Source organism: Eretmochelys imbricata, chromosome 2 (genome assembly GCF_965152235.1).
Source record: "Eretmochelys imbricata isolate rEreImb1 chromosome 2, rEreImb1.hap1, whole genome shotgun sequence".
NCBI classification, from domain to species: domain Eukaryota; kingdom Metazoa; phylum Chordata; order Testudines; family Cheloniidae; genus Eretmochelys; species Eretmochelys imbricata.
This window is the reverse complement of record NC_135573.1, coordinates 40,502,237-40,530,212: the sequence shown is the minus strand read 5'-3', so window position 1 is coordinate 40,530,212 and position 27,976 is coordinate 40,502,237. Positions and strand designations below refer to the sequence as shown.

Sequence of the window (27,976 nt, the reverse complement as noted above, 5' to 3'; positions counted from 1 at the left end):
GTAGCAGCTCCCTACACTGCCCCCCTGCCCAACATTCCACATGGTATCACAGGCCACATCCTTACCTTTACCACTCCATGCTGGGGATAGCAAGGAAAACTGCAGCTTCACATACACTGACTTTTGGGAGCCACAGTGGTGTGTGTGTAGCCACAACAGACTCTGCATTTGTGCTGAAATGTTTGCTGCATTTCCAATTTCATAGTCCCATTCTGTTAATTTATGTTTACAGTTTCTATTCCATTGCCTGTTGTTTCTTGTATATTTAATTGCTGCAATGTTTTTGCCACTCAATGAATTTCTATCTTTTTAAAGAAAATGATCTTTATTAGTTCACAATACATAATACAGAATGCAAATCAGTACTCAAAGCATGCAGTAATTTTAAATACAGAGCACCACAGATCTCATATATTCAAGCAAACACCCAGTCATATTTAAAAATGTACAGCAAGCACCATATAATTCATAGCTTCAGTAAAACACACAGTCATAATCTGAAATGTACAGAAAGCACTAAACAGTTCCTAGCAGCACCTAAAGCTTCGGGCTCAGAGAACAGTCCAGCACAGAACATTACTACTGCTGTGGCTGATCATTAAAGTGCTCTTTCAAAGCCTCCCTCAACTGCAGATCTCCATACTGAGCTCTTGTAATGGCCCATGTATCTGGCTGTACCAAGTCAGCAGACAGCTGCTCCACCTCCACCCTGGTGGCAGCTCTTCCTTCCAGATGTTATGCAGGACATAACAGGCAGCTATAAGCATCAGGATATTTTTCCCACTGAGATCCAACCAGTGAGCAAACTCCACCACTGTCCCTTCAATCTACCAGAAGCATATTCAGCTGCTATTCTGCACCTGCTGAGTTGAATCGTTCTTTGGTGCTGTCAAGGTGGCCAGTGTACAGCTTCATGAGCCAGGGGAGTAAGGCATAGGTGGGTCCCCCAGAATCACTATTGACATTTCAATATCACCAGTGGTTGGGAAAGAATGTCCCTGCTGGCAGCTCTCTGAACACCCCTGTGTTCGTAGAAATGTGAGCGTCATGCACTTTCCCTGACCAGCCCACGCTGATATTGGTGAAGCATCCCCAACCCACCACTGGTTGCATAACCATAGGAAAGCAGCCCTTTCTGTTGAAGTGCTTTGTGGCAAACCAACCTGGTGCCAAAACAGGGATGTGTGTGCCAGCATTTGCCTCCCCACATTTCAGGACCCCATTGTTGTAAAGCCATCCTGTACGTCCTGCATATCACCCAGCGTCTCAGTCCTATGTAGCAGGATACGATTAATGGCCCTGCACACTTGCATGACAGTGGCCACACTGTGGCTTTTCCAACTCCAGAATGATTTCCCATTGACTGGTAATGTAACCCACACACCTCCTGGGTGTGGTGCTCTGTCCCTCCTAGTGACACCGAGACCACTTAGAGATTAACGAGTCTGCTCTACAGACTTAGCTAAGAGTCCTGGGGCTTTTAGCTCATGCAGTAGAGGCTCATGCACTAAGCTTCAGAGATCCCAGGTTTGATCCCAACAGCCGGGGTCATGTTGGTATTGCAGCAGCAATCCATCATTGCAGGTTTCCTCAGTGCAATAACCACTTGCTTCTCCACTGTCAGTGCAGCTCTCATGCTAGTGTCCCTGCCTCGAGGGCTGGAGTGAGCTTTGCACACTGACCCAGAAATGTGGCTTTTTCAGATCAGACAGTTCTGCAGCCACTACTCATCATCCCAAACCATTACAATGAGATCCCACCAGTCTGTGCTTGTTTCTCAGGCCCAGAAGTTGCACTCCATCTGCAGCTACTCCATGAATGCCACCAACAACTTTTAAGTCTTTTTCACTATGTCTCTCAGCAGTCTGTCCCTGCAGTTCTCCCTGTGGGTCTGCAAATACAGGAGGAGAATTGTGTGTCTTGTATTTGCAACATTCATGAGAATAGTGCAGAGCTCTGCGAGGTCCATGGTTCTGTCAGAGATGGCAAACACCAAACACTGCTGCACAGGTTTGTGGGATTTAAAAAAAAAAGCACAAATATTATGGGATATAGTTGGTATTATGGGATGGAGAATGTTGCATGCTGGGAACTTGGCCCCTACTCCCCAGACATCCCTGAGTGACTAAGTTCTACCCTACAACACATGAAAATTTCCCAAAAGGCATTGTGCTGGATGATGGCTCACTGGGATACCTACCCGTGTTGCACTGATCTTTGCATCAAAACAAGCACACCTGTTGAGTATGTGCAGTGCCAGCGTGAGCAGTCAAGTGCAGCATACACAAGCAATATACTAACATAGGCAGCTGTATGCAATGTGACTCACATTGACCAAAGTTTGTAGTATAGATATGGCCTTAGGTAAGAGTTCTGTAGCAAGTTTTGCAGCAGTGAAAGTGTGCAAATATTGAACACTAAATCCAGACATTGATGCAGCTCAAGGAACCCTAGACATTACAGTTCCATGGCAATAAACTCATACACTGGCCAGTGGATTTACTTTTTGGTAGTTGAGATGGGCAGCATATATTTAAGGAAATTTAACGTATTTTAAATTGTACATCAGGACAAGAAATAGATCAGTAGATAATTATTATTGCATCAGCTATAGGTCTCCGTCAGGCTAGAGGTCCAAGTGTCTTTCATGCTGTATGGATGCAAAGTTGATATGGTATTTTACATGGTGGGTTTCCAATCTATAATACTTTGCAAATATAGCTCCAGATTGTGCTCCCTGTTACTCCAATGTAAGTAGTCCAATAGTCTTTCCATTTGAAGCTCTCTCAGTACTTCACAATGGTGGGTCAATATTATCCCCATTATACTGGTGGGGAAACCAAGACAGAGAAGTTATGTGACTTCCCCAAAGTCACACATTGGATCAGTGGTAGCATTGGGAACAGAACCCAGCACACATTCAGCTTTGGATGTAGATTGCATTTTACTGAGTGCTTAAAGAATGGATTGGTATTTACAGCCCATCACTTTGGGTTGTCTTTATGGAAAGTGTTTAGGTCAATATTTGCTATTGGCAATATGAATGATATCACACAGCCAATAAAACCCCAGATTGCTATACTAAAGGAAACAAGCTATGGTGCCAGCCACTAGGATCTGCTCCAGCCTTTGGTCTTTGGCCTGATTTTTCCACTTGTTTTTTACATTGGAAATAGCAAACTCTCCCCTACCTCTTTCCGCTGAAGGAACTTGGCAAGATCTTTGGAGGACCCAACGAGTAATGTCCCATGAGATTGCAACCAGCGTGACAGTTCTCTCCTTCCTCCAACTGAGAGTGGAGGGGATGTCAATTCTTAGACAGAAAACTGGTGTACGGTCTTCTACTGGGTATACGTGTAGGCTGGAGAGTGAGACGATAACCATCCAGGCCCAAGTCAGTCTGTAGCCTTTGTCTCAGGGATCCATTTATTGTACAACACAAAAGACAAGACTATGGATTGACAACATAAAGCAATTGTGCTGCTCCCATGGGTAGATTGTGGGCCCTCAGGCAATTTAGTGGTCAGGATCTCACCTCAGGACCTTTGCAGGGCTGGCCTCCTGCTCATTTGCTGGCTTGCTCTCCTCCACTGCACTGCCTGCAGCCTACATTGAATTATAGGAGGGTATTATCCTAGCCCTCTTCTTGCCCCAGGCTCCCTAATGGAGTAGGGCCCTCATCTATATCCTCTCGCTGGTAATCATCAGATCCAATCACCTGATGCTTCCCAGCTGGGTCAGAGCATTCCCAGCACCTGACTGCTGGACTCCTCCCTGGAGGACCACTGGCCCTTAAAGGGGTAGACCACCCTGTTACAACTTGACATCCCTTCAACCCTGTGACCACATCCAGAAATAGGCTCAGAAGTGACAATTTTGGTAAAACTTTTTTATAAAGACCATTTCTCTGTTTTCTCATTGTAACCTTTTCTGGTGCTGGGCCGAGCAAAACAAACACATTTTTCCTTTCTTAAAAAAAGGACTTTCAGTATTAAGTAATATGGCAAAATAATTTGCAAGCCCGTAAAGAACAAAAGACCCCCACTGTGTCTCATGCACTGCATTTATGCCTCTGGTTTTACAGTTATAATTCAACGGCCTTTTTCTTTATCGCTGTGTTCAGTGCAAGCAGATCTTAGAACGCACAGTATGGGTAGCCTGGATGTCTAATCAGACAGAAATGAGCTAAGCAAAGAGTAATTTTATACTGAAACCCTGCCCTAAGCTGTATGAAATGTCGGTAAGTGCCATTTAAGTAAAATGTTAATAAATATATATCATGACTCGATTAAATGCTGTGAAATGAGCCATTCACGGTCTCTTGTGAAAAATAAAAGCCAGAGTTTCACTGAAGTATTATACAGAGGGGCCCTGTTGTGAATGTGATGCTTCATGCAGCTGAGAAGGACTAGACCTGACTCCTGATCTTCTCAAAGCAGCTCCTTACATTCCCTATAGGAGGCGGCTCAGGAGAATGGTCCTGTCTGCCTACACAGGCTGTGTGCATGTCCTCTGTTGCACTCTCAGCCCTGGGTAACTGAAATGAGTGTGGCAAATGAGGCCTGAGAGTAGAATACCCCCATGAGTTTCCCCACTTTAGCATCTTGGAGCATGTTGGCCAAAATTAGCACTGCACAAAATTTTGGATCTGAAACCTTTTTCAGTGAAAAATTGCAGCTTCATCGAGACAAAAACATCAGTTTTGCTGAATTGTTTGTCTCGAAAACAGAAAACTCTGAAGAAATTAAAACGTTTTGTTGCGATATTCTCAAAACAGAGTGTTTTGATTTTTCAGTTCATAATGACTTTTTGGTTTGAAATGCCCTTCGATTTTATTAAAAATCTTCTAAAGGGATCAGAATGTAAACAAAATGTTTCATTCAACCCAGTTTATTTATTTATTTATTTATTTCACTTTTTGATTCTCTGAAAATTAAAAAAAAAAAAAGTTGGTTTTGGTTTAATCCAAAGCAATTTTTTTTTCAAAATTGCCAATGAAACAAAAAACAATTCATTATTTGCACAGTGCTAGACAAGATACAACTTACTAGAGAGGTAGAGTGTGTCCTATGACTAGCTCAGAAGCATCTCCCAAAGCAACTGATTATATAAAACTATCTGATGGGAAATGGACCCAAAGTGGGCAAAGGGAAAGTGATAGATACACTCTCAAAAAGAATTATTAGCTGTGTGACATTGTCAGAGAGCACTCGGAAACTACAGCTACCAGTGGACTAACAGAACAGTGAATGATGGAGTGAAACTGACTAGAAATAACAATCATTGTGATTGTGAAACAAAGTATTAACTGCATCCAAACTAAGTCTCATTTCCAGGAGCAGCCATAAATCTGCCCTACTTGTGTCAGATTGTGTGAGTCACAAATAGGATTCTGTAGCTAGAAAGAGCCTGGCAAAACCTTCATCCTTCAGTCACAAAGTGATAACCATCACCTCACAAAGATACTGGAAGGCCCGATTAATTGATATTTATAACAAACTTTGGAATCCTGAGATGAAAGTCACTATAAAAGTGCACCGGAATTTTTATTGTTCCTAGACCACCTGCTTAGACCAGAAGCATTCTCTTTTAACATTGCCTGATACAGCTACCAATCTGCTGTCTCTTTGGGAATTTCATAAAACAGATGTGGCTGTCACGTTTAATCTCTCTTTTACTAAAAACAAGGACGAACTTGAAGAGGATATAAAATGAACTGTATGAAAAGTGAGGGTGAGAGGAAGCCCCATTGTTCTGTTCTCACAACTCATGGACATACCAGCTGCACTATCGGAGTATAGCCCTGATGACTAACTCCACCAACATCACAAATTAGGCCTGACCTAGTTTCACTCAAAATGTTCATTCAGCAGCTGATTGGTGTATTATTCTGACTGCAGCTAAAGTACAAAACTGTACTGTGAAGCAGTAGTTTGAAAAGAAGACAAAAACAGGATTCATGTTTTCCTATAATCACAATGCCTCTAGCACTATATACTAAAATAATCAGTCAACAGGTAGGATGATGCAGCCAAAAACGTTCCTATATTCTCATGGTTCCCTACTGTGCTCTTGAAAAGAATTACTTCAGTTTATCCTCTCACTCTTTATTATAGGAATAACAAAGTCCAGGAGAAGCGGGGGAAACATAGTTCAGGACAGGGAACATCCAAGTGGCCTCAGTTCAGAAAACCAGAAGTAAAAGCATGTGCTTCACTTGATTTAAGTAACATGTAACAATTAAGTACGTTTAAGTGCTTTCCTTAATCAGGGTCAAAATTTGAATTTCTAGGTCACTTCAAGTGAGGACCCAAAAGTTTGAATGCTTTTTTGAAAGCTATCTGAACCAGATGAACCTTTTGAGAACATGGAATTGGACTGTAAATCCCATGAAAACAGGCTCTCTCATGGGATCCTGGCCCTTCTTCTTGAAACTTTTCTCTCTTACCAACATAAATTGAGGCAATAAAAGATATTACCTCACTCACCTGGTCTTTCTAATATCCTGGGACTGACACAGCTACAACAACACTGCATCCAAAAATTCCTGGCGTTTCAGAAACTTTAAAAATGGAAGAGGGAAAATAAATTAAAATAAATGGGGTTCCTATTTTATTCTGAATTGGTTCACTCATTTTAAAACATAATCTACAAACACCAAAGGAAATCAAATCTTAGTGAAAAGAAAATGGTATCTGGAGTCCTCATTTAGTACGAGCAACATTTCAACAGCCAAAATGTGTTTGGAGAGGCATAAAAATGTGCATGCTCCCAATTAGATCTTTCAATAGGACAGTCTGACCTTTGGGATAAATTACAGCTCAGATTACATTGGAGATACATTTCATTATAAGAATTGCCACCACATATTTGCAGCAAATCTATCCAAGATGGATCGTTGTTAGAGAAAAGCTCATTATTAATTCACTGCCTTTTTTTCCCTCTATTGAATACAACCTGTAAGCAATCTATGTTTTAGAACAAGGGTTTTGAATTCCTTTTGGTGGGAGTAGAACATATATGTTTTGGCCATTAAGTTAAACAGAATTATTTTTATAAACAGGATTTTCTATAGCAACCAGCTTGAGGTTCTGCAGAACAAGAGATATTTGTCTTCATATTTGTCTCTGCTTCATAAAGGACTTGGAACATCGCCTATTACATCAGGATGACACATTAGAGACACTGACCCACTCTGGGAGAACACCTTAGATCACAAATAGAGTTGTAATGAGCTGGAGAGTATGTATGTGCACCACTGTCCTTTATTGGTTAGTATGAAAACTTCTTCACATTGCTGCTAACAGCTAAAGCAAAGTCATTTTTAGCTTAGGGGGGAGTGATTGGTGCTTGTGGAGTAGGAGGAGCTGGGTTCTGTTCTCACTATGACCAGCATACTTTGCATATTATTAGTATTTATTTGTTTTGTGGTAGAACCTAGAGGCCTGGTTTCCATTGTGGTAGGGGGCTGTACAAACAGAGCAATCTGCCCTGAAGCACAATCTAAGACTAGAGACAACAGGAGGATACAACAAATATGTCGGGGCGGGTGTGGGGGGCACACAAGAAAATAATGAGGTGATACTGGTCAGCATGATATGTAGTAGTCACAGGATAGATAGATAGATAGATAGATAGATAGATAGATAGATAGATACTGAGTGATCATGGTTTGCAACATAATTACACCTAGATGGCCACAGATTTGTCACAATTTGTTAAGCAGTTCCAGGCTGCCAGGTTAGTTAGTCTGGGAAGCTTCTCTGCCCTCACTCTCCAACTTCTGTATGCCCTTTTAATAAGCAAAATCAGTTCTCAGCTGGGATTGATATAGGCTAAGAAATGGTTTGTCATGTTCGCAAATTTTAATTAAGCCGTTTCTAAATAAAGACGATTACAATTGTATTTGACTTGTTTTCTGTGTTTAGGTGAAGATGCTTGGATCACACGTTGAAGAAATGAAAAATTAACACCACTATTCTTGGAGTAAATGGTGTGCTTTAGCTTAAGATAGTTCTTTCCCATTTACTTAGAACAACTGGCATCATGTGCATCTCCTCTGGCTGTGGAAGCCATGTGCTCAGCACAAAAAGACTAAAATCACAGAAAGCAATCTACATTGTCCAAAACTTGGGGCAGATCCTCAGCTGATGTCGATCAGCCTAAGGCCCATGCATCTGTTTACACCAGCTGAGGATCTGAACCAGGGGCTTCATGTTTTGGTTGGTGTTTCCTGGAGTAATATCATCCAGATAAATAAAAACTAAGAACTGCAAGATAAAAAGGACCTAGTTACTGACTCTGAGAGCAAATGTGCCTGAGGGGTGCTTGAGAATACATTTTTCAAAAATCTTGGGACAGAAAGGTTGTTTCAATATGAATACTTTTGAAAATTTAACAAACAATTTTCATAATTAAATTATATTAAATTTAGATGAAGTTAGTGTTTGTGAAAGATACCAGCTTGACAGCCCTGTAGGTCCGCACTACATTCCTTGTTCCTCAATGTAGAACTTCACATTTGGCTGTATTAAAATGCATGTTGTTTGAATGCACCCAGTTACCCAAGCACTCCTAAAAAATGAGGTAATGTATCCTGGAAAGAAGCATTTCTGAAATGAGTCTGAAGAGGATCTAGGGGTCAAAGTAGACAAGAAATGCAACATGAATGTCAGGGTGATGCTGTGGCATAAAGGGCTAATCCTTGGATGGATAACCAGGGGAGTAGCTGCATGGAGGCAATTTTACCTCTGTATATGACAGTGAAAAGACTGAACCTGGAATGATGCCTGCAGTTCTAGTGTCCACATCTTTTAAAAGGCATTGAAAAATTGGAGCAGGTGCAGAAAACAACTCCACAAAATGAGTTGAGGGCTGGAGAAGATTCTGTAAAGTAAGATACATAAAGAGCTCACCTTGTGTAGCTTATCAAAATGAATATTGAGAGGTGACTGTGTTATAGTGTACCGGGACCTTCACTAGCGGAAAATACTGGTTACTAAAGGGATTTTCAGCCTAACAGAGAAAGGCATAACAAGAGCCAAGGGTTGGAAGCTGAAGCCAGAAACATTCAAATTAGAAATAAGGCCTCTCTTTGTTACATTTTTTTTTTCGTTGTTCATAAAATGTGGCATTTCATGCTGATAATCTCTATGGCCATTTCTTCAGATCAAGATTGGATGTCTTTTTTGGTAGATATGCTTTAGTCAAATACAAGTTATTGGTCTCAGTACAGGGATAACTCTTCACAGAGCTCACAATAGCACTTGTATACCATTGAAAAAGGCAGCAACAGCTTGGTGGCTACAGACATTTTGTGACAAGATGAAGTAAATGTTCTAGGACAAAAAGAAAAGGAGTACTTGTGGCACCTTAGAGACTAACCAATTTATTTGAGCATGAGCTTTCGTGAGCTACAGCTCACTTCATCAGATGCATACTGTGGAAACTGCAGCAGACTTTATATATACACAGAGAATATGAAACAATACCTCCTCCCACCCCACTGTCCTGCTGGTAATAGCTTATCTAAAGTGATCATCAGGTTAGGCCATTTCCAGCACAAATCCAGGTTTTCTCACCCTCCACCCCCCCACACAAATTCACTCTCCTGCTGGTGATAGCCCATCCAAAGTGACAACTCTTTACACAATGTGCATGATAATCAAGTTGGGCCATTTCCTGCACAAATCCAGGTTCTCTCACTCCCTCACCCCCCTCCAACAACCCAAATAAATTGGTTAGTCTCTAAGGTGCCACAAGTACTCCTTTTCTTTTTGCGAATACAGACTAACACGGCTGTTACTCTGAAACCTGTTCTAGGACAGTAACTCATTTGATAGTCAATCAGTGGCTTCTTCAGAAGGGTGGTAGATAATTGCATTGCCCAGTATGAATATGTGATTTATTAACCATAGTTTATTTCTGTAAAATAATTAGTGCTTAATTTATGTTAGAGCTTGCCAGGACTGAGCCCCAGCACCTCTAGGTTTGGCAGTTCCTAGCCCCAGAACCTCTGGGCTTGCTGCATCAGTTCTGAATGTTAAAAAATATTGATTCATCCCTGCTTAGGCTCCGGCACCTCTTTATTACAAATTAAGCACTGAAAATAATACAGAGTTTCCTAAACAATGAGTGTTTACATTAGTGTATAGAAATTTACCAGAATCATTTGATCCTGATTATTCATTTCCCTTTGCCTAGTCAAAAGGAAGCGAGTCCTGAAGTATAGGTCCCGGCTCGTAAGTCAGTACGGACTGTAAGTGTAACAAATATGGAAAGTGAAGTACTGTCTTTTTTGCTTTAGACACTGGAATTAACAGGATGTCTTTCTGAATGCCTACAGTCTGCTGCCTCATAGAGATGATCAGAATATTAGGGAGGAATGCCACATTTTATGAACAGAGAAGCAAAAATGTAACCATTAAAATTCTCTTTTTCTATATATATGCTGGTGACATTTCAGTGTTTCTACAACCACCAGTAAATGTGTAGAATAATGGCGAGTTCTTATAGAGCACTTACAGCATTTACACTTACAAGTGCTTTACAAACGTTAACTCATCATTCCTCACAGCAGCCTACTATAGTGTGAGGAGAACTGAAGCAGAGAGATTAAGTGATTTGCCCAAGCCCACAGGGAGAGTCAAGGTCAGAGCTAGGATTAGAGCTCCAAAGTTTCTGGCTCCCATTCCTGTACTCAGACCATTATCTTCTCTTGCTCTTGAAAGTAGGGATGGCTACTAAATACCCTAAGGAATCTGGCACCTGTCCAGTAAGATTGACTCACTGTTAACTACAGTAGTGCTACCCTCTATAAGAAACGGTGCGCTCCACTGAAGAGTTAGACAGCCTCACTGCAGGGGATCCTGGCACTGGCCTATGGAGTGTAAACCAGCTGCCTGCCTGCTGTACAGTACTAACCAGAAGTGGAGAAAGGAGGAAAAATTAAGTTCAGTGGCAGCGGCACTTTCCCTGAATACCAGGCAGATTGTGTGAATAATTCAGTGTGGATTCAGAGTCACGTTAGACTCTCTCAAAATGAAATGAACCAGGTTGGAATTCTAGATGCCTCCAGGGAAAACTGGGCAGTTATCTGGGACACAGAGACAGAGCTGGTGTGTGGAGAAGATAAGGCAAGAATGAGAGAAAGACACCTTAAACACAAGGAAATGAGAGACAAACAGCCCCAGAGCCATGGGTGGCGGGTATCATAGGCCAGGGAAGGCAAAGCCTTCCCTAGTTCCGGTGCCACTGACTCGCCACCAGACACCTGTGCCCCACCCCTTCCCCAAGGCCCCCACTGCCTGCTGCTGCCTGCCATGCCTGGTAAATCTTCCTCCACTCCACCCCCGCACACTGTGGAGGTCCCCGCTGCTCGCTGTGTCCCTCCTCCTCAGTGGTGGGGGTGTGAGGAAGGACGCTGCTTATACCCAGGACAGGGAGGAGAGAGAAAGGGAGGAAATCGGAGAGCCACTCACACACCAGTTAGGGAAAGGACAGAAGGAAGCAAGCAGTGAAATTAGATGTGGGATACAGAGAAAGGCAAATGCAGGAAGAGAAGCATGAGAGACAGCTGGCAGGGGAGCAGCACTCTGGCCCCCATTCAGAAAAGTACCTAAGCACGTGCTTAATTTTAAGCCCAAGTATTCCTATTGGCTTCAGTGTTTAGTATCTATAAAGTGACTATTGACTTCAATGGGCCTGTTCTTCAGATTCAAGCTAAGCACGTGCTTATAGGCTTTGCTGGATCAGAGCCAGAGCACTCAGCACCTTGCAGAATGAGCCCATATACATAAAGAAACCCAGAGAGGGAAGACACACAGTGAGAAAGTAGGGAAAAAGGTGCAGCGGGGGAGGGAGGGGTAATGCACAAAGGCTAGGATAGGAGATTACATACCTCATAGGGTGGGAACAAGTGAAGAGGCTGGGCTACCAACACAACAAAGATCAGAAGCACAGCGCTGAGCCCCATATATCACTCAGGCCATTTGTGCTGCCAGCCTTTTTCTACTTTGGTCCTGAGGATGTTCTTTACAAAAATAACTGGCAGGTTCTTGCAAACAGGTGATTAACTGATTTAATGAACAATACCAACAAGTGAATCATCATCATCATCATCATGATCCCATTACGCCTCTGGTGTTTAGGGCATTGACAAAACTCCTCCACTCCCATCTGTTTCTGGCAAGTCTTTCAATGGTTCCCCAGCTGTGCCCCAGGTTTTTCAGCTTGTCTTCCACAGCTCTTTGCCATGTTGTTTTCAGGCAGCCTCATTTTCGCTTGCCTTCAGGTGTCCATCTTACTGCTACTCTGCTGATGGAATCAGTTTCCATCCGAAGCACATGGCCAATCCATCTCCAGTGCCTCCTGGCAACAATGGTGCTCAGATCCTCTTGGCTGCACTGTGTCAGTAGATCTTGATTTGAGCTTGTTCTGGGCCAAAAGATACAGATTTTTCTGAGGCAGGTTGTATGGAATGAAGACAGTTTGGACATGTCATAATTTCTCATTTCCCAGCATTTTGCACTATAAACTAAAGTTGAAAGTACACAGCTCTGATAAATCTTGCGTTTGGTTTTGCTGTTGTATTTTGATGATTTCCAGACTGTATTTAAGCTCCTGAAGATGTTCTGGCTTTATTGATTTTGTTCCAGATGTCCCGGCTTGTTCCACCATCCAAGAAGTGAATGCTGACCCATAAATTCCCCAGTAGGCTGTGTTTTGTCCCAAAGCACTGAAAGAAAAACCTTGTTTGTTTCATTGCCGGCCCCTAAAGAAGTGTGTATTCAGTGCTGTTCAGCGGAGCTGCACATGCACAGAGAAATGCTCCACCCCTCTTCAGTGCATTGGGGTCTATTAGGGCTGGGGCTAAGCTGGGGAAAATGGTAAAAGACCCCAGAAAGGAGCATGCTAAAGAAACCCCTCCATTTTGCCTAGGTCTCTGGTACTGCTTCCAGCACCTGCTTTTAGAGAGTAATATTAGAGCAATCCCTTGTCATGAGCCACATGGAGGATAGGTCCATCAATGGCTATTAGCCAAGATAGTCAGAGGTGCAACCTCCAGGCTCTAGGTGGCCTGAAGCCTCTGCCTGCCAGAAACTGGGACTGGAAGACAGATGGATCACTCGATAATTGCCCTGTTCTGTTCATTCCCTCCGAAGCACCTGGCATTGGCCACCGTCGGAAGACAGGATACTGGGCTAGATGGACCATTGGTCTGACCCAGTATGGCCCATCTTATATTATTAGGTTTGTTCAGGTGCCAGAGTCTCAAAAGCAGAACAAATAGGGCAAGATAATGCAGCTTGCAGAGTTTTGGGACAGTTAGGTATGTAACCCATTTATAAGTCGCCTATTCCATGTGCTCTGTACCAGCAAACCCATTGTACAATCAAATCAGCTGTAGAGATGGCAAAGGATGGGGTCTGTAGCAGCAGCTGACCTGGCGTCTAATATGGACGAAAGAACTGTTCTCACTAACTCTTTGCTGTTCCTAGTATAACCTAGCACTTGAGGTCTAAAAATGTTGTTCCACCAAAAGGAACAAAGAGGCTCAAGGCGCGGGGGTGGGGGCGTAGGAGGGGAAACAGGCGTGGCAGTTCCTGATTTAAATTGCTGAAGATCGCCGTGATCCTTCCTTCCACAATGGCTGGGCAGTAAAGCAATCTTTTGAAAGGTATAAGACACTGAAGTTTTGGAGCCTGCTTTTCTGGCAGCGAGACATGAGTGGCATTTAGCTAATCTCAAGCTTCAGCACGATTTCAGGTAGAGAGAATTGTTTTGACAAGTGCATACGTGTTTTCAATCAGAATGAACGCTACCTGTTAATTTCAGAGCGCTAGCTGCACATGGGCAAGTTCATACATGTAGGGAAGAGCTGCATGTAGGTGGGGAGATAATGCAGTCTCTCTCTCTCTCTCTCACACACACACACACCAGTTGTCTCCCTGGCCAAAACCTCACCTACCCATAGTTATACCAAAGTATGGCAATTGGGGTTTCTCTGCGAGCGCTCAGCGTTTCTGACGAGGCAGAGCCCCAGTGTGCACCGTGTGCGCAACCCCAAATGGCTCTGGACTTCGACACACCGCCACTGGAGCCATCGCTTTGATGTGCAAGTGACGCTTTGCAAACTTGAGACCCGGTGTTGGGGAAGCGTGAGGCGAGCAGGCGTTAAAAAGAAAATCTCGGGAGCTGTTATCATTTCCATGCAGCGCCGGAGCGTGGGGTAGGAGAGAGAGAGAGAGAAAAAACCCTCCAGCACATCAAATGAGCTCGTGCCATCAAATCTCAGCCAGGGAGCCAGGCTACGCTTTTGTGCAACAGACACGCGTAGGGAACCTGCCTCAGTAGGGGCACTGCCGGGCTCCCGGGCTCCAGCCCCATTTCTACCCTGCCTGGGGTTTAATCCCTCACGAGCCGCTCCGCGGGCGCCCAGAGCCCCAGCCCGGCCGCGAGGGGTTCCCCGGCGCGAAGCAGGGCGCGCCCCGCGGGGCTGAGCAGGGGGCGGCCGGCGGTCGCCATGACGGGCGCGCGCGCGGCAGCCGCCTGCCGGGGCTGAGCGGGGAGGGGCGGCCGGCGCGGGAGCTGTCCCTTCAGCACCACCGCGCGCCGGCTCCGCCTCGGGCAGCGGAGCCAGCATGGGAGCCCTGCCGCCGCCGCCGCCGCCGCCGCCCGCTCCCCAGCCCAGCTGAGCGCAGCCGCCTCCGGCGCACGCCGGGAAGAGGAGCCCCGGCCGGCTCCCGGGCCCCGCGGCTGCCGACTCCCCTGCCCAGCCCCAGCGCCCCGCCTCAGCGCGCGGGCAGGGGGCAGGCGCGATGCCGGCGCGGGGCTGCGGGACGCGCCAGGCTCCGGCCGGGGCGCCCAGCTGCTGAGCGGAGAGGTAGGGCGGCGCGCGCCCCGGGCGGCGGCGGGCGGGGCGGGGCGGGGCGCAGGGCGAGTCCCTGCCGGGGGCCAGCGGCGGCCCCTGGGGGGGGAAGGGGAGCCCGCGCCGGGCAGCTGGGGGAGTGGCCCCCCACGGGGCTGCTCCGCGCCAGGCTCGGCCCGGCTGGTCCCTGCGCTGAAGGGCGGGGCTGGGGTTCCCACCCAGACACCAAACTGCCCTGGGAGCTCAGTCCAGTCCCGGCCGCCTCAGTCCAGTCACCGTGTTTCACGCCAGGGGGCTTCTCTGGGGCGAAGCAAGCGGAGCCCAGCCAAGCCCCGGGTAACTGGTGATTTGCTAGCGGCCCCAGGGACTCGCCGCCCGTGCTCATTACAGGGCCACGCTGCGAGCCCTGCCTCCGAAACAAAGACCAGCCCCGAGTGTACGTGAGCGCCGGGGGCTGGCTCGGGCTGCCGGGTGGCAATGCCCTGGGTGGCAAAAGGCCAGAAGAAAAGGCAGAAAAGGGGGAAATCCCCATGGGGTGGCCCCTGGCACTGATTTGCGGTTTGATCCCATTCTAGGTCTATTCCCGGCGCCCCTTGGAAGAAGCTCACTATGCCCAGGCGGGGCCTGGAGGATTTCTCTCTGGCTTACTCGGAAGACAATGAGATCAGCATCAACGTCGGGGGCTTTAAGAAAAAGATGCGATCCAACACCCTACTACGATTTCCCGAAACCCGGCTGGGCAAACTGTTGAGCTGCCACTCAAAGGAGTCGATATTGGAGCTCTGTGACGATTATGACGACGCCAAGAACGAGTTTTACTTTGACCGGAACCCCGAACTTTTCCCCTACGTGCTACATTTTTACAACACCGGCAAGCTCCACGTGATGGGCGAACTCTGTGTGTTCTCCTTCAGCCAAGAGATTGAATACTGGGGCATCAATGAGTTCTTCATTGACTCCTGCTGCAGCTACAGCTACCACGGGAGGAAAATGGAGCCGGGTCAAGAGAAATGGGAAGATCAAAGTGACCGGGAAAGCACCTCCTCTTCCTTTGATGAAATCTTGGCCTTCTACAACGATGCCGCCAAGTTTGACAGACAACCCTTTGGAAACATCAGGAGGCAGCTCTGGCTAGCGCTGGACAATCCCGGCTACTCTGTCTTGAGCCGAATATTTAGCGTCCTGTCCATAGTGGTTGTTCTTGGGTCCATTGTGACCATGTGCCTGAACAGCCTCCCGGACTTCCAGCTGGTGGATAGCTACGGGAAGGCCGAGGAAGATCCTCGTTTTGAAATCGTGGAACATTTTGGCATTGCATGGTTCACATTTGAGCTGATGGCAAGATTTGCAGTGGCTCCTGACTTCTTGAAGTTTTTCAAGCATGCCCTGAATCTGATTGACCTCATGTCCATCCTGCCATTTTACATTACCTTAATTGTTAACTTGGTTGTGGAAAGTAGCCCGGCTTTAGCAAATTTAGGTAGAGTAGCCCAAGTCCTGAGACTAATGAGGATCTTTCGCATCTTAAAACTTGCTCGACATTCAACTGGCCTCAGGTCTCTTGGGGCCACTTTGAAGTATAGCTACAGGGAGGTAGGGCTTCTCTTACTCTACCTCTCTGTTGGGATCTCCATATTCTCTGTAGTGGCTTATACCATTGAAAAAGAAGAAAACGAGGGCTTAGCCACCATCCCTGCTTGCTGGTGGTGGGCTACAGTTAGCATGACCACAGTTGGCTATGGAGATGTTGTCCCAGGGACCACTGCTGGCAAACTGACGGCATCTGCATGCATCCTAGCTGGTATCTTGGTGGTAGTGCTTCCTATCACGCTCATCTTCAATAAATTCTCTCACTTTTATAGGCGTCAGAAGCAGCTAGAAAGTGCCATGAGGAGCTGTGATTTTGGTGATGGAATGAAAGAGGTTCCGTCAGTCAATTTAAGGGACTATTATGCTTATAAAGTTAAATCCCTTATGGCCAGTTTTACCAATCTGAGCAGGAGTACTCCCAGCGAACTAAGCCTAGATGATTCACTGCATTAGACTGCAGGTCTGACAGCAGTTTGCATGATGTGCACCAAGAGCTGTGTTTATAAACATTCCTATTCCTTGGGGTTTTTCTAGCATATAGTGTTGCTGACACTGCACTAACTTTGCACCTAACAGGAAATTTAGTTGCAAACTAACAGTTTGCACGTTTCCATCCTGTTGCATAGAAACAAAATGCTCATTTTTCTAGACAAGTGTTACTGTGTCCATGACACTAGTGCTAGTGGTGCAGTGCTGATTTGTTACTTAGCTTGTTTCCTTTAGACGTCCTTGTGTGAGCAGAGAAATGAGTTGATCCAGGGGAAAACACACAACTGTGAAATTAACAATGAAATAATCTGTTTTCACTTACTCTGTTGTAACAACTCTTATTATCTGTGCATTTCCCAATTAGTTTAAAGTGCTCGCAAGGCAGATTTTAAAAAGAGCATTTTAAAGTATCTGACACTAACTGCAAGTTAAAAACTTACCTGTGAATAGTTTACATAGTAACACATTGCCACCTTGTTATGCCAGCTAATACTAATGTTAACCACATCTCTGAAAATGTGATTGAGTTTAGCAGTTCAGGGAAAATTGGCATTTGTTCTGGAGCACGTGTATTAAAGCACTAGGTGTTCTTTTGAAATTAAACACGTCGGTGAGATTTTCAAAAGCACTCGGCATTATCTAACTCTGCTTCCAGCCACATCAGAAGAAAAAAATCCCATTGCCCTCACTGGGAGCAGAGATAGGCCAATACTGAGCACTTCTGAAAAACTTACCAAAAGCTTTTAAATTATGAGTGCTTTAAGGCCACATTTTCAAAAGTGGCCTACAGCCTTGGTGCCCATCAAGACCCCTAGGGCTTGATGTTCGGAGGGGCTGAGCACCTGCAGCTCCTATTGACTTCAACTGGAGCTGCAGATGTTCAGCATCTCTGAAAGTCAGGGCCAAGGGAAGGAAGAAGGAAATTGGGCTTCAGACGAAGTTGGGCTCCCAAAAATGGAGGCATCCAACAATTAGAAGCCACATGTGAAAACATGGGTCTCTCTAGAGCAGGGAAATATTCCAAAGTGAATGATAAAGGCAGTATTTTAGGAACTGACATTTACCTACTGAAAGATGACTAATTAAAAAGATAGCATATGTATTTCTGAGATACAGCCTAATTTTATCAGGGAGGACTGTTTTGATGCTTGGCATGAGAATTAAAACAGGTGTCCATGATAAATAATCTCATTAAGATTTTTGCAGATGAAACTGTAAGGGAATAAATATAGCTAGTATTACTACTTAAAAATGGTTCAGAAAAGGATTCCTGTTTCTCAGTTCAGGAAGAAGCATTAAGGCTAAGACCAAGAAAGGGCACTTATTGGATCAGATCCTCAGCTTGTCCAATGACTTTGATGATTTAAAGCAGCTGAGAATCTGACTTAGTATTTGTAAAGTCTGTTTTAAGTAAGACAGCAGATCTTGATATTTAATTGTCCAAGTCATGACTCTGCATAAACTAATCTTATGAGTGCTCAAAGTTGTCTCTCCCTGCCCACTGTAATGGTTTAAGGATCAATACTCTCAGCTCAGACAATGCCCTCTCTACCATACTATCATATTTCCTGTTTACTAGAGAACTGTGCTGTCAAGCAAACTACCAGTACTCAGCTGACAAAATGGCTCTTTTCTGTTCAAACCCTGCTATATTGCAAACCAGTTATCTATTGTTTTCAAGTCAATTTGTAGTATAGCAATTTATGAAGATAAGGTGGGTTCAGAGAATAGATTTGAATTAGGGAGATTAACAAGTGTCTTAAAGCACTAAGGCCAAAATTGTCACATTTGGAAGCCTAAAATTAGACATCTAAATAATATTCAGGCACCTGAATAAAAATGGCCTGATTATCACAGATGCTGAGCATCCACAGCTCACCTTGGGTCAAAAGGACATAGGAGTTGTCAAACCAAAGCAGACCAGAGGACCAGCTAATTCACTGTGCTGTTTCTGATAGCAGCCAGCACCACATGCTTCAGAAGAAGGTATAAGAACTCTGAAATAGGTGGATGTGGAATAACCTGCCCATCTGGAAAATTTCTTCCCAGCCCCCTTCAGTTAGTGGTTGGCTTATGCCCTGAAGCATGAGGGTTTATAACCCTTCTAAATGTTTTTGTTTTTAAAAAAATCCTTATCGATTTCCATATATTTCTCTGTAACTTCAGTAGGAGATATGAGTGCTCAGCACCTCTGAAAATATGGCAGTTTATATTTAAGTTTCTGAATGTTGGATTTAGGTGCCTAAATTTAGGCATTCACATTCAAACAGGTAGGCCAATGCTTTCACCGCTGGAGGACTGAGTTCAATTTCTGTATTGGGTCACAGGTGTAGCTAAATTTGGTGGTCTCAACCTAGTCCTGAATTGGAACATTTGGATACTATCATCAAACCTGGAAAGGTAGCCAAAAGGAGCATAGCACTAGATTATGGGTATTTCAGGTCAGGATAGATATACCTTGAAAGAAGTATGTGGGAGATCTTGCATAGTACTTATATACAGAATGGGCTGAATCCTGTAGAGCTGGCAAAAAAGTCCATTGATGCAAAGGATAATTTGGCCTTCATTAGGTTTACCAGTTTGTGGTCTAAGCAGAATCTCTCTCTAGCCAAGGGTCTTATTTTCTCAGCTTCACAAGCAAAGAATTCACAGAGTTTTTAAAAAATCCTAAATAGTATATTATTTTAAGGCCAGTTATTTCAGCAGACATGTAGAATTGTCAAAGGGTCACTAATTCCCCCAGCTGTTAGTTTAGCATTGCAAACTTTGGATTATTTAAATAAGATTAGATTATCTTGTTTTATAGATTTATTATTCATAGGGACATTGTTCAGTCATTTCTTCAGAAACTGAATGGAATGTTTCCAAATTGCATTTTATGAAAGAAAATGAAGTTTCCCAACGAGTCACTATTTTTATTGTATTGGTTGTAAGGAATTTTCATTATTGCTTTTTATATATATATATATAAGTGCTATGGATCAAAGATGCTAAATAAATAAAGTATTGCAATTTAGTAGGCACTCATTGCTATGATTCATTATGAAAATGACTTTATTATTAATTCAGGAGGATCCCTGCACACTTTACAAACTATATTTATAGAAGGGATTTACTTCATTCACCATGTAAATACAGCAACTGGGGGTGAAGCTTGGTCAGTGTTTAGGACACGAAGTAGCAAATACCGTATCCCAAAGTTAAACTACAGGTGGACATGCTGGCAGACTGAATGTAATTATCCAAACTTGAAACTTGCCCAGGACGCAAAGAATAACACAGACGAAAACAAGTAAAATGATTGTGTGTTGTCATTGTTTTATTCAATGTCAGAAATGAGTCCTTTACCAAGGCTTACAGCCCTGCTTTTGCAAAATGGGTAATGACTAATGCAATGTGGAGTGGAGCAAGGAAAGGGCCTAGGACCTTAGTTTAGTCTGGCATACAAAATACACCAACCAATAGCACAGTGCCCCCTAGCACCATTGGGTCTGATTTAAATGATACAGTAAGTACATATAAGGAGGAATGAGACATAGGCTGCCTGCCATTTTATAAAGGCAGCTATTGTAGGGCCCAGTCCTGTGAGCTGCTGAGCACCCTCATCTTCTATTAACTGCAATAGCGAAGAAAGATACTGCACATTTTGCAGGAGAAACTCAGCACTTTGCAGGACTGACTGTTAGCGAGGACAGAGAGAAGACAAGCTGTTTGGCCGGCTACTATCCTGCTGGATTTTTTAGATGACTGGTTTGTAAATTTGAGACAGTCTTGTGTCTTGTGAAACAGCAGGGCCTGAATTCAAGGATGTGAGGTGTCACAGGCAGCACTCCTTTGTGTTCTAGGCTTCAAAACGGTCAGGGTCCAAAATCTGCTTGTGATGCAGGTGCTAGCCAATTAATAGTATTCTACCTGATGTGGGCTAACTCTGCTTTGTAAAGGGCACGTTTCTGGCGTCAGAGAAAACACTGAAACATGTTGCTAGTGCTACCTGTATGCTAAAAGGTTTAAAGTGGTTAAATGAGGATTATGGTTTTATTTCCAACCAAGTAATTTACTTTGTCTGATGGATTAAACTTTGTTATGGAATTCTGATTTCTACTAACTCCCAGGAAAAACTTCCTAACTGTAAGAACAGTAGGACAATGGAACAGAGAGCCTAGGGAGGTCGTGGAAGCTCCTTCACTGGAGGTTTTCAAGAGGAGACTGGATAGCCACCTGTCTTGGATGGTTTAGACCAGGGGTTCTCAAATTGGGGGTCATGACCCCTCAGGGGGTCACGAGTTTATTACATGGGGGGTCGCAAGGTGCCAGCCTCCACTCCAAACCCTGCTTTGCCTCCAGCATTTATAATAGTGTTAAATATACAAAAAAAGTGTTTTTAATTTATAAAGGGGGGCACACTCAGAGGCTTGCTATATGAAAAGGGTCCAGTACAAAAGTTTGAGAACCACTGGTTTAGACACAACAGAGATTATCCTTGCGGTCCCTTCTAACCCTATGATTCTATAGAGCTGGGCTGACTATTATGGTGTTCCAGGGCTGCTGCTGAGAAGCAATATGATTTATTTATAGCTTGTGATGAAGCAGCTAGTATTTGTTTAGATTTAGTATTAACACTTGTTTTATTATTCATAGATTTTAGTCACTTGTTAGTTGTCTCCTTCTGTGCAGACTGTGTATTATCCATTTTGAAATCAGACTTTTTCTTATATAATACAGCATGATCTGTTTCACATTTGTAAGCTTAAAAATTGAGAACTTTGTGTTTGTTACTTCAGTTTTAGCACTTACAGTATTTGCACACTGTTGTGTGGGCCTTTATTAAGACAGCAATGATCTGTTATATATATTACCACTTTAATTTTCTATCTGGTGCCAACCATGTATTATCACACTGGTATACTCAGTAACTCAGGCTTGTGCCACATAATGCAAATTAATGAAAAAACAGTATTTAAATTTCATCAAGGGATTAAAATTTGATCTAAACTGCAGGACATTCCAAGCATATATTATGATTAAAGAAAAGCCCATATTGTCTTGAAATGATAGGTTTCTTTTTAAAACTTTTCATCAGAATATATTTGTTTAAATGTTCTGATCTGGAGAAACATTTTTGGGCATTAAACAGATGGCACACAACTCTTCTTTTCTGTTTGGTAGATTAGGGACTAAGCAAAATACCTACAATGTTCCTAGGTATTAAATCAATTTGACATGACCTTTTATTTCTTCCACAACAAACACTTTCCTTAGAGGCCTCTGCTGTGCACATGTAAACAGTGTTCTGTGTTGGGTTGGTTATCCATTTCCTCTCATAGCATTTCTGATTTTAATCTACCTTTGATGGTACTTTCAAATAACATTCGGCTTGCAATCACTGCCCATGTCACCGTGTCATGTCAGTAAGAGCCTTTTCTTATTTTATGCCTCTCCATTCGTATCTCACATTATCACCTCACTTTCAGTGAGGTTGCACCAGAGATGAATTTGATCCACTATCTTCTCCTTCCAGCTGTCCACAGCAAGGTGGGGACATAATGATGATCCCCTGCAGTTTCAGAAGTATCTGTCATGAATACATCTTATATCCAAAAGAAAAAGACAGTTCTTCCCACCAGAGAATAAAGTACTGTATTAAGAGTACAAGCAGTACATAATGCATTATACAGAACAATTCATTGCATAGCTGGCTTATGGTAAGTCGACACTGCAACTAGACACCTGTGGCTGGCCTGTGTAACTGTTTGGGCTTGGGCTGCAGCCAAGTTCTGGGACCCTCCTACCTCACAGGATCCTAGAGCCTGGGCTCCAGCCCGAGCCAAAACATCTATACTGCAGTTAAACAGCCCCTTAGCTCAAGCCTGAGAAGCCTGAGGCAGCTGTAATGGGCCAGCCATAGGGTTTTAATTGCAGTGTAGACATATCCTGAGAGATTATTTTAGTTTTGTCCTCTCCCTCCAGCCCAATTTTTAAGTCTGTTATGATGCTTCATCTACACCAAGGACACCTGATCCCCTCACTATTGTCAAGTGAATCATGAGCCCTCATACACAAAATGATGGGCCATCAACTGGCAGAAACAACCTCCCACACACTCGTGGAAGTGTCTGCTAAGGCCATGCAACTATAATGAGTCCGCCCTGAGCCTGAACTTGAGCCGGATAAGTGCTGTGGAGATGATGAGTTATCCCTCAGCCTGAGCCTGATGAGATATCCCAGATGACCTGAGGGATCTGCATCAATTAATCAGGGTTCAGCCAATCCACAAGCACAAACCTAACCAGGTGACCCCCCAAGGCCAGGGATATGGGCTTCCAAGGGGAGCAGCCAGTCCAGTCTGCTCAACGTCACTACCTTACTGGGAATATCACCTGCCACTTGGTGGTTCTGACAGACTTCTCTAGCTCCTGCTCCTGCTCCAGTCTTGTTCCAACCCCATTCTTGATTCCTGCTCTGACCCCTGGCTCTGGTCCCTGCTCTCACCACCGCTGTTTCTACCACCAGGCCTGACCACCCACTTCTCAGTTTCTGACAGTTTGAGCAGACTGCCTGATTTTGTGCCTTGCCCCAGCAGTTGAGATGGAGACCCCTGGAATGTCTATCACTGAGATGACAGAGTTGGTCCACAGCCTTTGGGGTCACGTTGCCCAGTTGCACCTGGAGAATCCCTTCCTTCGCCCAGAGATCCTGCTAGTCCCAGTAACCTCAGTAGAGCCAGCCATGGTACCTTTAGAACCCAGTCCAAAGGTTCCATTGCCGGAAAGGTTTGATGGGAATCTCCAGAAGTTCTTAATCAGCACTGCCTTTTGTTCCTGATGAATCCTGCAATATATCCCAGATCAGACCAAGGTGAGGTTTATTATCAGTTTATTGACCGCAGAAGCCCTGGACTAGGCCTCGCAGCTCTTGGAACAGCAAGCCCTATTCTCAATAACTTTGATAATTCATCCAGGCCTTCTCTGTAATATTTGATGATGGGAATTGCATGTGTACTGCTGAAGTTGCCCTGCAGTTTTCCCAGCAAAGTGTTGCTCCATCTTGACCTACGCTGCACACTTTCAGTGTCTGGTCGCCAATACAGTGTGGAATGCTATCGGCCTACTCTGTGGGTATCAGTGCCACTTTGCCGCCACTGAGAGGCACCTTAAATTCAGACCTTCGGTGACCTAGGGAAATGATCGTATACATCCCCATTAGAGAGTTTGCGGCTGGATGTAACCTCGGAGTTGAATCCTCCAGTGAGGCCCCCTCTTCTGTCCAAATGTATCTTGGCAGCAGTGAACTGTTGTCCTCCACACCTGCAGGTCTTGCTCCATCTCTGGGTCCCATCTGTGGTGGATTACACTCATCTTGACTAGTAGATTCTGGGATGCTGGATTTGCTAAGGCTAATGAACTGCTGGTGAAAAGGAAGCCCACTCCAGATCTAGTGGAAACAATCAATGGTAGTGTGCTTTCCTCTGGTCTGGTCACCCATGAATCCATGCCCCTCCAGATTGAAATCCAAGATCATCTGGAGACTCTGCAGTTTAATTTATTTAAGTGATCACACTTTCCAATCGTGCTTAGTATTCCCTGGCTCTCAATGCATGATCCAAACATCTCATGGAAGATGCTTGAGGTATGATTCAAGTCAAGCTACTGCTGACAATCATGTCTGGCCAAATCAGGGGCCATGGAAACAAGAACCAGCACCTAGAAGTCCATTGCCATGTGTGTCCAGCAGATTCAAGAAGCCAACAGCTCCTTAATGCTTGTAAAATATCAAGAGTTTGCTGATGTATTTGATAAAAGGAATGCTGATATTTTACCCCTGCATAGACCTTACAGTCACCCCGTCGATCTCCTGCCAGGGGATAAAATTCCATTCAGACGGATTTACTCCTTATCAGAACCAGAACTCAGGGCCCTATGAGAATACCTTGATGAAAATCTTGCAAAGAACTTCATCCATCTACCCACACAAATGCCCCAATTCTGTTTGTGAAAAAGGATGTCTCCTTGTGCCTTTGTGCAGACTATCATGCCTTGAACAAAATCACCATCTAAAACCAGTATCTTTTGCCTTTGATCAATGAGCTGTTGGAAGAGATCAGTTCTGCCAAGGTATTTACCAAGGGTGGCATTTTCAACCTAGTTTTTATTCGGGATGGCAACCAATGGAAAACAATGTTTTACATATATTATGGCCATTTTGAATTTCCGCTTATGCCTTTCAGTCTCTCCAATGTGCCAGCCACATTCAGGCACTTTGCCAATGATAGTTTGAGGAATGTTCATGATGATTTACCTAGACTTTCTCAGAAAGTCAAACTATTCCTGCCCAACACATCTGTCTGGTATTCAAGGCCCTCCAAGTGAATGGCCTGTACTGAAAACCTGAGAAGTGTAAGTTTGATTGCCCCTTGTGTTGACTTCTTAGGCTATGTCATTTCCTCTAATGGATTGCGATTGTGGACTGGGTATCCCCATGGAACATCCACAAATGTCCAAGACTTCCTGGACTTTGCTAATTTTTACCTAAGATTCATCAAGGACTTTTTTTGAAGATGGTGATCCCAATTACCCTCCTGCTCTGGTAGAACACCACATTTCCTTGGAAGCAGGAAGTCCAATCTGCCTTTGAGCTATTAAAGGAAGCATTTACACTGGTACCCACCTTGGTGCATCCAGACCCATAAAGCCTCTCATTGTCAAAGCAGGTGCCTACAATTACGCAGCTGGAGCAGTGCAGTCACAGCAGCATGAGCCCCCAGAATGTGCTTCACCCCGTGCATTTTATTTCCGGAAACTGACTCCCATAGAACAAAACTATCAGATCTGTAACAAAGAACTACTGGCCATCAAGGCTACCTTTGAGGAACGCAGTGTCACCTCCTGAAAGATGCATGTTTCCCTGTCCAAGTATATACAGACCACAAGAACCTGGACAGAGCTAGCCCTAGACCAAATGGCTCCCTAGGCAAGGAGCATCTTTGGTGCCCTCCCCCCTCCATTTGTTAAACTTTTGAATACCTTATTTTTATTGCATTTGAATTAATTGGAGAACTTGGAGTGGAGAGTGCTTCCCATGTTGCAAAATGTGACAGATGTTGTCCAATTTGACATAGAGGTCTTTATCACTGATGTGCAAACATTCCCCATGTGTCAGCATCTGGTGAAGGGTCGTACATTGTTCAAGAGTGTTTTCCTGTCCACCGGCAGCTTACTAAGGTCATACAAAAAATCCCAGGTCTTTTCATGATGCTTCATTTCCCAAACCTTTCTTCAGTGGACACTCAAGTAGTGTCAACAACAAGTGTCTTTTCTGCTCATTTACTGGAAATGTCATATCCTTGATTTTGCCCTGCCCATTCAAAATTGTATGATCAATATTGTCAGAGGTTAGGATTGCCAGCCATAAAGCAGGATCTGCTGTATCGATTTGTGGTGTGCAATTTTTCTCTCTGTTGTTTCTGTCATCATGCAAGGCTGATTCTTCTTTATCATTTCTTTCCTTTTCATGTAAACCAGATTTTTTTTCATAACTCTGCTTTTCATGTGAGCCACATTCTTCTTTATCATCACTCTCCTTTACATTGCCAGGAAAACTTCACAATTCTCCATAATTTTCCTCACGTTTCCATTTCTTACTTTCAGGTAAATCTGCTAATTCCTTAGTAATAGGACTTCCATCATTTACACTTTGCTTCTCAATTTCTTCTTCACTGGGTAGGGTGACCATATTTCCCTATGCTGAACACAGGACACCTGGTAAAACTACTGATATTCAAGTGAGTTCAATGGCAATCAATCAGAACTACGCAGTAAAAATGTTCAAATTAATATCAAGTTGACTGAGCCCCTGTTACAAAGAAATACTGTGTAGCTGGATTCTTTTTTTATTTACCTTCTTATCTTTATGGCTTTAGGGTTCACACAGGAAGAGATGACACACACTCCTATACACCTCTCTCACACAGAATGGGTGACTGGCCAACCCGACCCTACCTGCCCAGCACACTCTTCCCTCCATGCCTGGCTGGGCCCCCAGGACAGACCCACATCTCCTGGTACCTGGTGCAGCATCTTCCCAAGGCAACATGTGGTGGGGCATGCAGGGTCACATGCCCTCCCTCCCCAGATTTCTGCCAAGGTTCACACCAGAATGTGGCCAGCAGCAGCCTTTAGGCACTGTGCAGGAGGGAAGGGACGGGAGCTGCTTCCAACTGCAGGGGAGGAGGAGTGGGGAAGGGATGACCTGGCCCATGTCTTTGCAGAGCTCATCTCTCCCTTCTCCCCCCCACCACCCCTTGCGGCTGGAAGCAGCTTGTCCCTTCCTGCCTGCACAGTGTCAAAAGGAGGTAATACCTCCAGGCTGCTACTGGCCACCAACTGTCCCCCCTGGCTACAGCATGAGCAGAAAGAGGTTAAGCACTAAGGATGCATTGTGCACCAGGGCCCAGGGAACCTGATTGCAGGGCTTCAGCGCCGGCCAGAGAGGTGGCTCAGCACAGGAGGGTGCCTAGGGGACAGAGCTGCCGCACCCTCCCTGGGGGCAGGATCCAGGGCAGAGGGGGTGAAGAGGGTGCTAAAACCCTGCCCGGGGGACTGCTGTGGAGCCTGCAGGGTCGGGGTGCAAACAGGCTGGAAATCACTTTCCCCACCATCACCACTCCAGAGCTTAGCTGAGGCATGGAGAGGCTTCTCCATGCCAGCGCTGTGCGGGGCTTTGGCACATGCACGTCTCGGCTCCTCCTGGCCAGCACCCCAGGCTGGAGGGTCTTGGGCAGTGGGGGAAGGAAGGAGCTTGCCGGTCAGGCTGCTGGTGAGCTGAGCGCTCCAACCGGGGGCTGGTTCTCTGCACAGCACTGGGAATGGGACGTGCCCTGCCAGGGCAGTTATGGAGGAGCAGCAGGTGGATGGGTGGCTGATGAGCAGGGATCCGGCCAGCAGCAGTAACCACCAGTGCTGATGAGGAGGGGGACAGAAAATATGGGACAATTTGCATGTTTTAAAGAAAAAGTCGGGACGCTTTCAGAAG

At 44.7% G+C, this 27,976-nt stretch overlaps 1 protein-coding gene across 1 annotated transcript; it reads left to right on the top strand.

Annotated features, from left to right (window-relative positions):
* The first annotated feature begins 14,210 nt into the window (after nt 1-14,210).
* Nucleotides 14,211-16,912, top strand: KCNS2 (potassium voltage-gated channel modifier subfamily S member 2). The gene is made up of 2 exons (XM_077808919.1): nt 14,211-14,230; nt 15,445-16,912. Exons 1-2 carry the CDS (start codon nt 14,211-14,213, stop codon nt 16,910-16,912), a joined length of 1,488 nt encoding a protein of 495 aa, XP_077665045.1.
* The last annotated feature ends 11,064 nt before the right edge of the window (nt 16,913-27,976 follow it).

Excerpts from the sequence above, each read along its gene's own strand:
- KCNS2 (XM_077808919.1), top strand. The coding sequence starts at position 14,211 with ATGCAGCGCCGGAGCGTGGG. Across the intron at positions 14,231-15,444 it reads ATGCAGCGCCGGAGCGTGGG|GTCTATTCCCGGCGCCCCTT; the intron begins GTAGGAGAGAGA and ends ATCCCATTCTAG.